General features: G+C 36.6%; 1 protein-coding gene across 7 annotated transcripts in view; it reads left to right on the top strand.

Moving 5' to 3' along the window:
• Positions 1-14,856, top strand: part of MINPP1 (multiple inositol-polyphosphate phosphatase 1) — a 66,013-nt gene that overhangs the window by 38,617 nt on the left and 12,540 nt on the right. For 2 of the 7 annotated variants that reach the window (XM_067710115.1, XM_067710114.1), the window contains one exon: positions 5,558-8,638. The exons of 3 other annotated variants lie outside the window; for them this stretch is intronic. In XM_067710115.1, the coding sequence (XP_067566216.1) occupies positions 5,558-5,951 (394 nt within the window). In that variant the 3' untranslated portion in view covers positions 5,952-8,638. Of the gene's footprint in view, positions 1-5,557; positions 8,639-14,856 lie in introns of those variants that run through there. 2 more of the 7 variants (XM_067710116.1, XM_067710121.1) reach the window with 2 other exon arrangements.

Here is a 14,856-nt window from a genome sequence, read left to right as displayed (position 1 = left end):
AGAGGCATTGAGCTTTTTCCAAGTGAATTTTTTTGTGTGTATATTATATTCGTGAAACTCGATTTATAATATTCCTGTATTCAAGTTCAAGCTAAAAAATTAAATAATTTCAGATGTGCCCTTCTTTAAAAAAAACAATTTTGAAAAATTGAACTTAAGAATCAGGCTGAGGACGATTAATATTTTTTTGAAAGGATTTAGGTTAATCTTTTATATTATCTATTCCTATGAATTTAATGCATAGTATTTTTTCTAGTGAGTTTAATTGATGGTTCAGAGTTAACTTAGGCAAGTAAGTTAACCTCAGTGTTTTCATCTGTAAAAATGGGATGATGATACCTACATCATAGGGTAAACCAGATACTACACTTTACTAAAGCCACAACGGGCAGCATTTCTATTATAAGACTTCATAGGAATGTATTCATGATCCAGCTCAAACGCCACCTCCTCAGCAAAGTCCGTCCAATTCTTCCTCAGACAGAGTGATTTTACTCTTTCTCTGGGTTCCCCTAACACGTAGACAAATTCTCATCTGCAAGAACCAGGCATATGTTTTGTTTGTATTTTTGTTCTTTCACCTTACCACCTTTTTTCTCCCCCTTTCTCATCTTTCCTCCCTCTTCTAAAAAGCGAAACTATCATGGTACCTGGCACTTGGCAGAGAATGCTAGTATCTGTCACATCTAAACAAATGGCAGAATGGATCTTTGAAAAGTCTCTTCTTTATGTTTCAGAAAATTGAGCACATCCATTTTTGTCCAATGCTTTTTTTGTATGAATACAAGCAACATCAGCCAACTTCTTTTTCTGAAGTAGCAACAGCATCTGCTATTTGTGCAAGACACTTTAAGGCACAAAGGTTAAAGGCAGACAAAAAATAATCATGAGTGAAATTGTGCTCATTTCTCCTTCTTTATATTTGGCATTATTGTAGAAATATATAACCTACAAAAAATGGTAAGTTGCTTACTATTTTCTGCAAGCACATTTGGATCTCTAAGTAAATTGATGTTTTTAGTTGTTTAGATTGTTTTGGGGAAGGCTACATTAGTCTTGACCCTCTAGTATGTAGTTTTCCTTGTCCTTAGTTATCATTATTGTATTGATGCATTTAACCAGACCTTCAAACATACTGTTTTTGTATATTGCATACTTCTGTAATGGAGATTGATCTGTAGTAAGATGATACTCATGGCATTTATTTTTTAAATTGCATTTTTCCTTCCTATTGAGAATTGCTTGGAATTCTAAAATATTTTTTTTAATTTAGGTGGATCATATGGCAGAAGACAGTCATTTATTTTTGTTGATTTGGCTTCCTATATGAATCTAATATATAAAGTTATTTGATTTCCCATAAAACTCCCAATAAGCATTTTTAAAGCACAATTTTTCTCGACTTTCTTCTCAAAAATAGCTGATTTTAATATGTGACTGAAAGTAGGCAGTCAAAAGAGAAAATGGGATTTATTGCTTTTTATATAAACCTAAGGAACCCTAGGTTTAAACCTTAAATTTGGGTAACAGCTTAGATTTAATTTATTCTGTAGCTTGGATGTAGTTAATAGGACTTTGAACTCATCATTTGTACATAGCCCTGTTGGTCTCTTCTCTTCCCCAACACACATTTTTTTGTTTCATATGTGTGTTTGTTATTTGCTTTTTATCTTTTTTTCTATTTTCTCTTTATTTGATTGACTTTTGAAACCCAGGTAGGTAGGGTAAGGCTGTTTACTCCACTGTCTATCACTTTCCCACATAATAGCCACCAGCCACATGCAGTTATTCAGCATCTGAAAATGGGATTGATCTGAATTCAGATTGCTGTAAATGTAAAGTACACACGGCATTTCAAAGACTTGGTAGAAAAGAATAAAATAGTTTTATTAATAATTTTTATGTTAATTACATGTTAAAAGTAGAATATTTTATATTATATATTGCCTTATATATTCTTCCCAGTTTATTGGAGTTCCCCAGTGGGGAAAAGAGGAGAGGGTTGCTGACAGTTAAGCCTTTCAGTGAGACAGGGAGGGTATTGCTGCTCTCCTTCCTGAACTCTGATGTGTCCTAATAAACCTTACAAAGAGCAATAGTAGAGTATTGAGCTGAGGGTTGTTCCTGGCTTTGCACTTACTGCCTCATGGCTAGAAGATTTAAAATACAAACCAGTATCTTTATATTACATGTTTTTCTTTAACTTCTATCACTATTAAATTCCATTATATTTACATTATGGCAGTGGCTTTCGCTTATTTATAGTCAAATATATAAAGGGGCGAGGCAAGTAACAAATGAATGAATCCATCCTATCTTAAACAACGTGAAATGATATATGTCCTGTGCAACAGGTATATGTCATCTCTGGAGGGTAAACCTTATTTATTCCTGTTCAGCTGATGATTGCCTTGTTAGGAGTTCATGTTGCCAGATCTTTCAGGTTTTTAAGAGGAGCCACAAATCTGGATTTTTAAGAATTTGAAATCTCCCACTTTTAAAATACTGACAAATATTATAAGATGTAAAAATATTTATGCAGTCAAACTAAATATAACTGTGGTTTGAATGGTACTGCTTTAGAACTTTGGACTTAAGGAGATACTGCTTGGAAATAAATAAAGGTTTTAGGTACTTTAGATGACCTAATTAAAGTATACCAGTTAAGAAAAGAGGCTTACAGTCACCTGCTGATGAATGGTTTTTAAATCTCACACCTTTTAGAGAATATTAATCTCAAAATAATGGATAATTGAGAAATAGTATGTTTCTCTGTATTTTTTGAGTATACTTTTCTAGTATAGTTTATTTTCTGTAGGAATGTTTTTCTGCTCCTTATTCTCTTATTTATTTTTCTGTTGCTTGTTATAATGTAAATTTAGTTTTCCTCAACATTTAGAAGAAGTCTGTATCAGGTTGCTCTTTTAACCTTACAGAGCTCCCTTTTCTGGTGTGTGTGTGTGTGTGTGTGTGTGTGTGTGTGTGTGTGTGTGTGTGTGTGTGTGTGTGTGTGTGTGTGTGTGTGTGTGTGTGTACTGTTCAGGAATATGGTAGCTTGCTTCCTGGCTCTGCTCTTCTCCCCCCACTTTTATCTGGGCTTCCTTTTTTCTTTATCTCTGTGGTCCCTCTCCTGCTCAGTCTTGACCCCATTCCCAGCAGTTTCTCCTTAGTGTGGCCTCTGTCCTTCAGTGGAACTTTGGAGCAGTTGTTTGGAGAGTTCATAAGGGCTAGATTTCTGCAGCCCCAAGAGAGGCCTAGAGGTAGTCCTCCCTTGCACTCACCAAGTTGAAGTTGAAGCATTTGAGTCCCTGTTTTTTTGCTCGTCAGCGGGGGTCTGCTCTTAGCTGTTGGAGGCCAATTTCATATTCTCGTTATGTGGTCCCTCCATATGTAGTTTACAACATGGCTATTTCCGCTCTCAGGTCAGCAGGAAGATCTCTCAGAAACTTCATCCCCTTTCAGTAACCTACCCAGATTAGGCTAGGTCCACCCAGAGTAATCTTCCTTTTGATTAACTCAAACTCAAATGATTAGGAAACTTATTTACATCTACAAAATATTTTCTGCCGTATCATATGACATAATCATGCAAGTGATATCTTGATAATATGTAGGTCTTTCCCAATTTAAGAGGTGTGGATTATACTGGGTATATACACCAAGGGGCTGAACTCTTGGAGGTCATTTTAGAATTCTGTCTACCATAATTTTTATTCTATTTTTAATTGCTCTAAAAGGTAACATTACCTAAAGCAAAAATAATTATGATATGTTGTATGTTTATGGCATATAGAAAAAATCAATCTATATTACTATTGTCATTATATATATATACATATACATACATATATAATATATAGTATCAGTACATACATATTCTACACACACACACACACACACACACACACTAGAGTAACCTAAACCCTTCCCAATTTCAGCTGCTATCTCAGATTGGCCCACAGCACTTTCCAGTGAATATCCGATGGCTGTTTGGGATTCTCCAGTTTTCAGATCTCTTACATGCTTCCCTCTGCTTCCTTCTACACTGATACTGATAATATGCAGGTCTTGAGGCTATTGATGATTCATGGAGAATACTTTTCCACATAGTTATGTTGTGAATGTTTCCCTTGGGTTTGGGATCTGCTGTCCATTTGCTCCATCTGTGTTTTGTTTTTTGTTTTTTTTTGCGGTACGCGGGCCTCTCATTGTTGTGGCCTCTCCCGTTGCAGAGCACAGGCTCTGGACGCGCAGGCTCAGCGGCCATGGCACATAGGCCCAGCCGCTCCGCAGCATGTGGGATCTTCCCGGACTGGGGCACGAACCTGTGTCCCCTGCATCGGCAGACAGACTCTCAACCACTGTGCCACCAGGGAAGCCCAACTCCATCTGTTTTTATGTAAGGAATTAGGAAGGTTCAAAAACTGCTGCAAATGCTGCTGTCCTCCCAGAAAATGTGAACCTAATGTGTTGGGGTGGTGGCAAGAAGTCAGATGGTTAACTGTGTTTGAATAGGTTTATGAATTATATTTAAGAACAATAGTCATATTCTTTTTATAAAAGTTGAGAGAAGGCTAAACAGTCATTTGCTGCTGCTTTTAAAAGAAGCCTTTACCAGAAAAAAATCGTAGAAAACTTGGAAAAAACAAAAATAAAGGTGACCTAGCTCATGGTGTTGGAAGCTGTTGTGTTTCTGGCAGTGTATAAAGTCCATTCCCAACCACAGACACAGTATATGAGCTAGAATAGGTTATGTCTCTACCCTTTTGTAGCTCTCTTCCACATTTTGTGCCCAAGTTGGGTCTTATAAAACATTGAGGAATAACATGCATTACTGTTCACTGTTCAGACTTGGTTTTAACCGAGAAATTTACTGAATAGTGCTTGTCCTTATTCCCTAGATAAAGATAAAATAACATTTGAAATTTATTCAGATGAGCTCCAAGGAGTAATCAATATTTATTAAGGGCCAGTCCTTCACAGACAGGCAATGCAGTTTTGAAATACATATCAACTTCAAGTTCCTTAATCTACAAGAAAAGACTCAACACTCTCTTTAAACTTAAAGAATAATGTGTATGCTCACTGTTTTAGATGGGTTTACAATACTACAGTGTTCTAAAATTTTGGAACATAACTTTTATTATAAAAAGTTCAGGGCTTCCCTGGTGGCACAGTGTTTGAGAGTCCGCCTGCCGATGCAGGGGACGCAGGTTCGTGCCCCGGTCTGGGAAGATCCCACATGCTACAGAGCGGCTGGGCCCATGAGCCATGGCTGCTGAGCCTGAGCATCCGGAGCCTGTGCTCTGCAACGGGAGAGGCCGCAACAGTGAGAAGCCCGCGTACTGCAAGGAAAAAAAAAAAAGTTCAGTTCTCTGCCACACAGAATTTCAGCCATATTGTTGTTATGTAGACTGTTGTTATAAAGATTACAAAGAGATGATAAAGTTGTATGCTAATTCTAAGTATAGCTATTATGTTTAAAAGCTATCATGTTAAATTACTTTGTATGTAAAAATATGTTTATATGTATTTTTTTCTCTACTTCTCTTTTAAGTTCTCAACCAGTTTCCTCTCCAGTCATCCTTCAGTTTGGTCATGCAGAGACCCTTCTTCCACTGCTTTCTCTCATGGGCTACTTCAAAGACAAGGAGCCCCTAACAGCTTACAATTACAAGGAGCAAATGCATCGGAAGTTCCGAAGTGGTCACATTGTACCCTATGCCTCAAACCTAATATTTGTGCTTTACCATTGTAAAAATGCTAAGACTCCTAAGGAAGAATTCCAAGTGCAGATGTTACTGAATGAAAAGGTGTTACCATTGGCTCACTCCCAAGAAACTGTTTCTTTGTATGAAGATCTGAAGAACCACTACAAGGACATCCTTCAGAGTTGTCACACCAGTGAAGAATGTGAACTACCAAAGGTGAACACATCTGATGAGCTATGAGTAACTGGAAAACATTTTTAATTCATCAGAAATCTCCAGGGAGTGACCCCATGCTTGGAATAGGTGGGCAGTCCCTGGCTACAGCAAGCTTTAACATTACTTGGGTATTTCTGTCTTTTCAAAGAAAAACGTTTCTTTTTGAGTCTGGACATGGATGTGTAAGAAATGATTCTTCACTGGAGCAGCTCTCTTAAAGGAAAAAGATCTATTCAAAAAGATAACTGGCACTACAAACATTTACAGAAGTTAAATATTTATGTACGAAAACTCACACTAAGATAGAATGTGATTTCAGGATGATACTTGAAAGTTGGAGTAACAAAATATTATGTCAGTTGGACAATCCATAACTTGATTGGACTAAGTCTAGGAACTTTGCCAGTTGTGCTGCAGTTCTTTCTCTTTTCCTCAGGTAGCACAGTTCTGGTATCATCTTTCTTAATCAGAACTATTATGATTCACTGGGAGTATCGCTTTGAAAGAAAGCTAACATCTCTCTAGTTGAGAATTCGAAACGATATTAATAAACAGAGTCTGATTTAAAAGAACACCTTCACTGAAGGAAGACAAAAATGTAATAAATATCTTTGCTAGTAGTATTTATAAAGTATTTGAACACTGTTTCAATAATTCCTTTTAACCTCCTAGTAAGTCTTGCAAAGCCATTCTTTAATTATTATCATTCCTGTTTCACATATGTAACAGTGGAAGAACAAAGAGGACCATTAGCAACAAGACAGAAGAATAGAATCAAAGTTTCTTAAATCCATTGCTTAGCATTTTTTAAAAAATTTTGTCATTTTTGCTTATATTTTTATATTTTACTATTATGTGAAATATATCTTTTGATGGTTTAGTTTCCTTTTTGTTCATTTCTGTAAAGAAAGACTTCCTACTGGTGGGCTTAGTTTCACAGATATGAACCCATTTCAAAGAAATGGTTCTGAGTTCTGTCAAATGCCAGGAAAATGTTTGCTATAATAATAAACAGAATTCCTGTGACTTTACTACCAGGTCTTTTCTGCTCTCCGTATTAATACACAATCAGTAACTGATGGTAACAGGCTAGCATTTCAAGCAGCTTTGACTAAATCAGGCAATATAAGGAAATTTTTTTCTAATAGAAGTTTCCTCAGATTTTCACTTATTAGAGAAAAATTGAAATCTGTTTTATTAAAAATCTAAATAAAAAGTGATACAACTATATATTGAAGGTATAAAAGAAGATGCATAGATCATTGGTCTGTAGATCATTGATCTTCAAATGAATGATATTCATAAAATAGATGATTAGCTGATAAATACTACTGATACATCAATACACTGCTGATTGTTCCTGCAAAGGTCTGGTATTAATCTTTTTCTTTTTTTAAATTTGTAATTAGGCAGACAAGAAGAGAACAGTATAATGAGCATTCATGCCCATCATACTGTTTTATCAAAATTAACATTATATCATTCGGTTTAGATCCAAATAAGAAGAATTGAGGACTTTTGTATGCCTCCCTGGTGCTTTTGCCCTCACTCCCTTCTTAGAGGTAGCCACCAACATGAAGCTCAGTATTTACCACTCCATTGCATGCTTGACTCTGAAAACTTGTAGTATTGTTGTGGGAATTTAAAATTTTCTATAAATGGACTTATACTGTGCGTATCATTCTTGAATAATTGATTTCTTTTAATTGCTATATTTGTTTTTCAAAACTTCTTGATCCTGATCACTTGTCTTAAATTAACACCATCAGTTCATCAATACCTATTGTGTACTTTTTATGTACAAACACTAGACTAAGTCTATGGGCATGTTAAAGTGGAATGAACCTAGTTTTTCTTTCAAGGGGATTATCTTAAAAGACCTTAAAATAAATTTACTTGATGTCTGGAACATTAATTTGATTCATAAACTTTTCATAGACTATTAAAGTTTTATAGGAATTGTTTAATTTATTGTTAAATAGGACTATATGGTTATCATTGTAGTCCTTGGTATGTAAAATAGTTCAGGATAGAGGATAAGTGTGGTCCATTTTCCCTAATGTTACAGAGGTTGTGACATTACTCTGGTGCTATTATTCTCACTTAGGAAATGCCTGAAACTGAAGAATCTCATGATAAAAGCAAAAGGTCTTTTCTAGGGTAGGATGTATAAAAAGTTGAATGTTGAGTAATAATCTTTGGCCAACAAGAGTTCATTCATGATAGGTGACCAAATTATTCAGTCAAGCCAAAATTTAATCGCTGTCGGTTCTGAGACTTTGGTCAGTTAGTAAATAGCCTGTGGACATTAGCCATTTTTCTGTCTAGTTTACAACTTGATGTGTGCAGTGCACTGTACTTACGGTTTTTTATAGTCATTTTATCATTTTGAAGTTTTTTCTCTCCAACACATAATCATGTACTTGAAACTCTTTTTGTATATAATCTTGATCTCAAAAGGAGCTTCGTTTTTTTTAGGCAAAATCAACTTTTATGATAGCTTTGAGTGCTTTCCTTTTATAAACTTCAGAATTGATGCATGCCCTTAAACATTTGGGAGCTACATACAACCAAACCAGAATCTATAAGTGTCAATTTCTGGAATATATTTCTCTAAGGTAGTATTCCATATAATTCATTAATGATCCTTGGAATTTGGACTGTGTTCTGCCAAATGTAAGCTGAAAATAAATATTTGCATTACAGTGTAATTTGCCTGTATCTAGCTCTTCTCCTTAACTTACCCAATCACTTAATTCTCATAGAATCACAGGTCACTGAATTCTCTCCTAACTATTCATTTTCTCTCACTCAAGCATTTTCTTCCACTCACCTATCAGCTCAGTCTACCCTTAAGCACCTTCACATCAATCTGTTAAGCTATTTTTTTAATTGGTGTGTGTGTGTGTGTGTGTGTGTGTGTGTGAGAGAGAGAGAGAGAGAGAGAGGAGAGAGAGAGAAAGGGAGAGAGACAGTATTTTTGAGAAAATTCCACAGCAAGAAAAAAGATGTTATATTCTTCTAGTTAAAAGATTTGTAGTTTGAGCTTCATACCTTGCAACCTGAGAGGAAGTTAACTTCTAAAACTTTAACTATTTTATCATTACTGGAATAATACATTTTATGATAGAAGGATTCTTAAATTTATTACTTCTAAAACCAGTCTCAGTTCAACATCTTCCATGTACTATATTCCCAGATTTTAAACCATTATTTAGACCCAAGCAGTTTATGTTCACACTTTTGTTTGTGTTACTGGGAGAACAAATAATTGTTCATTAGAATGATAGCCTTCCAAATTGAATAATACTCCTAGTATAATAAGAATGTTTCATTAGAATATTTATTTTACATTATTTATGAAATAGCTAATATGAAAGATTAAGTTGGGATTTTTTGATTCTCTCAGCAGTTTTCATTAGAGTTCATTCTACCAACCTTGGGGTTCTGATTGTCTCTTGACCAAACGTTAACAATGTGGGTGCTTTTGGAAACTTTTTCAATAAATATTCTCATTCTGGAAGAAAATCCAATTTTGATGTAAAATATGTAAATATGTACTTGTGAACCATATCTATGATAGAGAGAGAGAGAGGTGGGGTCCTTGGGACAATGACTCGTCAGAAGACCAGGACATGACTAAAACACAGGCCACTAGGGAACTGGGAAATAATTGAGATGAGATCCCAATGAGCCAAAACAAAAACCAAGCAGGAATATTCCTCTACTGAATTAGTAGAATTAACCAGCAGGTTTAAACAAAATTGTAGGGAAGGAGTTGCAGCCTTAGTGTTCTGTTTACTGGGTACTTAGGGAGGTGGTATTAAATGGCTCAGAACTGATCTGTGAGATTTTCCTACATATCTAGTACTAAGTTATTTTCCCGAACCTTGGTTGGGGTATCGGGATGGGGAGGGTGGAGTCGGTCAGAAGTGCTCTTCCTTGCCCTTTCAGAGATCTGATTCTGTTCCTGCCCCCATTTTCATCTGGGCCTTCTCTTTCCTGTACCCTTTTTGTCTCTATCATGTTTAATATGGATTTTTATTCCTGGGAGATATTTCTCAAAGTTATGTTCCAGAAGGGAGCTTCAGCTGGTGAGTTTTGAGAGTTCATAGGGCCCCTCTGCTCAAGTCCTCTCAGAGCTTAAGGTAGTAATTCCTTACACAACAGCAGTTAGCCCTCTAAACTTCCAGTGAGTACCTATAGTGACTTGGGAGTTCCCTCATTCCAGCAGCTACTCTGCTGCTTCCCTCTGCTTCTTCCCAGTAAGATGGTGCTTATTGGTATGGGCCTTGTAGCAATTGGTGGTTTGTCTTCCACCGTCTCAGTTTGGGAAATTCTTAGGGATGCTTCATCAACTTGTGTTGCAGATACAGTCTATGGGTTTTTGTTTTTTAACCTTTGTTGCTCTCTTTTTAGGTGATGGGAGGTGATGGGAAACGTTAAAAAAAATCATGCCATCACTGTCATCTTCTCAGATTCTCCTTTCTAAGTCTTTTAGAGGATCATCACCATTCATATATCTTCACTAACAAAGTTCCTGTTCAAATAATTTGCCCACTTCTTAAAAATTTACTTATTTATTTATTTTTGGCTTGTTGGGTCTTTGTTGCTGCACGCAGGCTTTCTCTAGTTGTGGCCATAGGGTCTGCATATGTTCAGTTTTGGTAGTTACTGCTAAACAATTTTCTGAGGAAGTTAAACCAATCTATACTCCCAAAAATGGTTATGTGAAAGTGCCATATGGCTGACATTCTACCAATAGTTGGTATTATCCATCTTTTTCATTTTAGCTACTTTTATAGTGTGTTGAGTTATCTCATTGTGGTTTTAATTCGCATTTCTTTATGGTTAATGAAATTAAGCATTTTCAAATGACCATTACATAACTTCTTTTGTGAAGTGCCTCTTCTAGTCTTTTACCCATTTTTGTATTGGTTTGCCTGCCTTTTTTCTTGTACTGATTTGTAGGCTCTAGTAGCTTTAAATCTTTTTCTTTATCCTTGATATTCTGAAATGTAAGTGTGGGATTGTCTTTGTTTAGTACGAGAAGGTAGACCTGAAAACTCATGGTTTTTTCCAGATCTGGAAACTTCTCAGTTTTTCTTTCTTTAAACATATTTCTCTGCCATTTTTCCATTCTCCTCTTCTGGAACCCCTGTTAGATGTATGTTGGATCCTTTCAATCTGTTCACCTGTAAATTGATCCTTCAGGGCTCTTCACAGCTTTTCTATATATTTTTCAACCTTTGTCTCTCAATGCTTCTTTCTAATTTCCTTACTGTTTTTGTCTAGTCTAGAGTTTATCCAATCTGGTGAGGGTTTTTTTGTTTGTTTGTTTGTTTAATTTTATTACTACTTTTTAAAAACTTCATGACTACTTAAAAATAATTTCCAGTACTTCTAATTGGTTCTTTTTCATATTTACCTGTTTTATTTCTTTTTGTTTTATCTTTTGTTGTTCTTTTAAAATGAAAGTTCATCTTCAGTTTATCTCTTTGGCCATTCTAAACATTTATTTTAGAGTTTTGCCATTCTGTAACATAAAATTAATTTTTTCAGGGATGAATTCATATTCTCATTGTTGATTTTATTGTTTGTTTTTCTCTTTTAGCGTTAGATTTCTTTTTGTTTGAAATGTCTTCAGCATACTTGTTTACCAAAGAAGTTGTTTATTTATGTCTTCTTTTTCTCCTTTTTACAATCTTTCTGTCCTTAACCTCTGTTTAATGGTTCTGCAGTGGCTGCAGTCTGAATACCTAGCCCCAAACCATGTCTCATAATGATATTTGGGGGTCTCCTGTATCACCAAGCCATTCCTAGGCATAAGCATTGTCTTTCTGTAGTGTATATAGAACATGTATTTTTATCAGTAGTTGCTATTTTACATCAGGAGTCTTGCTGACAAAAAATCTTGCTGATTCCTGAGGCCATTGCCCCGTGTTCCCTGGCCTGCCAAGGCCTACATGTCTCCTGGAAGTGGCTGTACAGCAGTTTTTTTCATCCTTTGAAATCCCTGGTTTCAACTAGTAAATCATTAATTTCCTATCTCATTTGGAACATATTTAATCCCCATTAAATTTCAGAAGTTAGAGGCCCACCCGTGTCTGCCCGCTTCCTGGCCAGGAGCATCAGCCCCTCTCACTGCTTCATGTTACTCTTCTGTTTCTGTTTCATGGAATATGTAGTATTTTTTTGAGGCCCCTCATATCTTTTCTTTATTTTGATTTTTGTCTTTATTACTATTTGAGCAGAAGAGGTTTGTCAAAGTGTGGACTTACTGAGTCATTTTGACCAGAAATCCAGTTATATACATATTTTTATATGTATAAAATATAAAGGGGTTAGGAGTCCACGTTCTCACTGTTGAGGGCCCTGGTTCGATCCCTGGTTGGGGAACTAAAATCCCACAAGCTGTGCGGTGCAGCCAAAAAAAAAAAAATATATATATATATATATATATACACACACATACATATATATGTATATATATGTATATATATTGAACAATTATATATATATAGAAAATACATATATATATTGGACAATTATTGAATTTCTCTGAACCTCAGTTGATTCATATGTAAAACAAGGCTATTGGACCATGGTCCTTAAAGTCCATTCCAATTCTAAGTTCTGTTGTTTATGTAACTTACAACCTATGATTTGTGTCTGTGTTCAGTCAGCTAATTTGTAGTGTAGGACACTTGAAATCCACGTTTTCTGCTTTCTGACTCAGCAGCTGTTTCTGCCATACCTCACAACTATCCTCATTGTAAACACAGCAGACAATCAAGAAATCAAATCCATAGCATGCCACACCCACCCAGTCCAGTCTTCTAACTAGAAAGTTGGGGATTTCTCCAGTTTTTCTTACACTGCTTTCTGGAATTCCAAACAGAAGATCTGATAAGGTTTCAGAAGTCGAATGTGTGTGATACAAAAGTTGATTCTTTTTTTTTTTTTTTTTGGCCGTGCCGCTTGGCTTGCAGGATCTTAGTTCCCCTTAGTTACCTGACCAGGGATTGAACCCAGGCCCCAGCAGTGAAAGAACCCAGTCATAACAACTGGACCAAGAGGGAATTACCCAGAGCTGATTCTTATGCAAAGAGCAAAGGGCAACAATTGAGAAAGAAGCTTTTTTGCATAGTTATTATAATCTCAGAAAACTGGGATGTCATCAGTGTAAGCAACATGCCTGATGCAGAACTGGAAGAGAGAACGATCGGGGGTGGTTCTTAGATCGTGAAAACAGTTACAATGACCACATCATCAAGGAAGTAAGGCCTGGCCAAAAAAAAAAAATTACCTGTTGCTTTTTATTTACTAACTAACCCAACTAAAGAGATGGTTTTTAAAAAGCCACAAAACCTGAAACTTTCAGGAAACTGATAACATTTTTTTTAGCCAATGAAAGAAATTCAGGCTCCTGTTCTGATATGCTAACAGCTAGTTTATAGAGTAATTTACAACACAAGTCTACGGACTATAGGAAGGCTCTGTTGTGTTTGAGAACAAAACAAAAGCACTAGACTGAAGTACAGTCTTGTGGTCTAGCGTTATCTCTGCAACTCACTAGCTATGTGACTTGACGAGGGTCACTTACCTTCTTCACATTCTCACCTTTTTATTCACATCTGGAAAATGAAGAGAGTTCCAGAGAGAGTATGTTAGTGATAGAACAAGCACGAAAACACTTAGATCATGAGGTCTGGAGAGGTTTTTTTTCCCCTCTGAATTCTATTCTTTGTTTTTAAACACAGAGTGTCCTAGTTGGTTGAATTAGTTCAATTTCAAACCTCCAAAGTTAAAATATAAGCATGTTAATATAAGTTGATTTAATTTTTAAAGATGGTGGGGATAGGTGAGTAGGGAATTTAAGGAGCAGCTCAAAAAAATCAAGCCCTGTGATGATTTAGAGAAGTTTGTGCTGAGCTCTCCACTGAGTCTCCAGCTCCATTTGGGGACCTGCGTTGGCATAACTGACGGTTGGGATTGGCCTGGAAAGGAAGTTGTCTGGTGGAGCTGTTTTTTCTTGTCTCTAGAACTTGGCCTCACCTCAGCTCATGACACTTGAGTGGATTATTATTGCTCTAGGCTAGTCCTGTATGAAAATCTTCTTGCTTATGATGTAATGCAGGCAAATCACTTCCCAAAGCAAACAAGTACAGGCTATCTACCGGAATCTCTTCTGGCTGGTGCAAGCCACTTTTTCCCCAATTGAGAGCAAAAGCTAATTAGCTAATTTTCTATTTGGGGCCAAATGACAGTGCAGTGACAGAAATGTGAGGTTCGTAGTAACTCGGAACTGAGGGAGAAGTAGTGAGGCTTTTGTGCATTGAGTTAAAATCTAAAGATGCTTTGTGAGAGCAGAACCTGCTGGGGTCAGCAGGACTACCGCTTTTGACCCCAGTGCTGAATAAAGTGAAACTAGGAAAAACAACCAAAAACATCGCCTCTCTTGATATCCTCTGTTATCTGCCAGCTCTGGAAGCTTAAACCCGTCTTCTCCTCCCTCTCCTCCCCTCTTTCCTACCCTGCCCTCAGGATGCATGAGGGTGGAGGGCAAAGCCATTAACATGAGGGGAAGGAGTTAAGCGCTGAGAAAGAAGAGGGCAGGTTTGAGGTGCACGGGGTCTAGGGCTTGAATCCTCTTTGTGGTTGTCATTGACTTCTAAACTGGGGTGGATCGGTTTTAGCATCTGGAACAAGTGCCCAGCACGTAATAGCGGTTCAACAAAGTAATTGTTGAATGAACTGAACAAGTTTAAGTTCTGAGCCAGGTGTGCTTGTTGCTCTTGACTCTTTCTTCTGACTTTTTCTCTCCCTCTGATGGGCTTACCTAGGCCAGGTGTCCTGGGGCTGCGGTGTGTATAGAACATGTATTTTTATCAGTAGTTGTTATTTTACATCAGGAATCTTGCTGACA

This window comes from Pseudorca crassidens, chromosome 16 (genome assembly GCF_039906515.1).
Source record: "Pseudorca crassidens isolate mPseCra1 chromosome 16, mPseCra1.hap1, whole genome shotgun sequence".
In the NCBI taxonomy this organism is placed as follows: domain Eukaryota; kingdom Metazoa; phylum Chordata; class Mammalia; order Artiodactyla; family Delphinidae; genus Pseudorca; species Pseudorca crassidens.
Note: the sequence above shows the minus strand (reverse complement) of the source record. Positions and strands in the feature narration are given on the sequence as shown.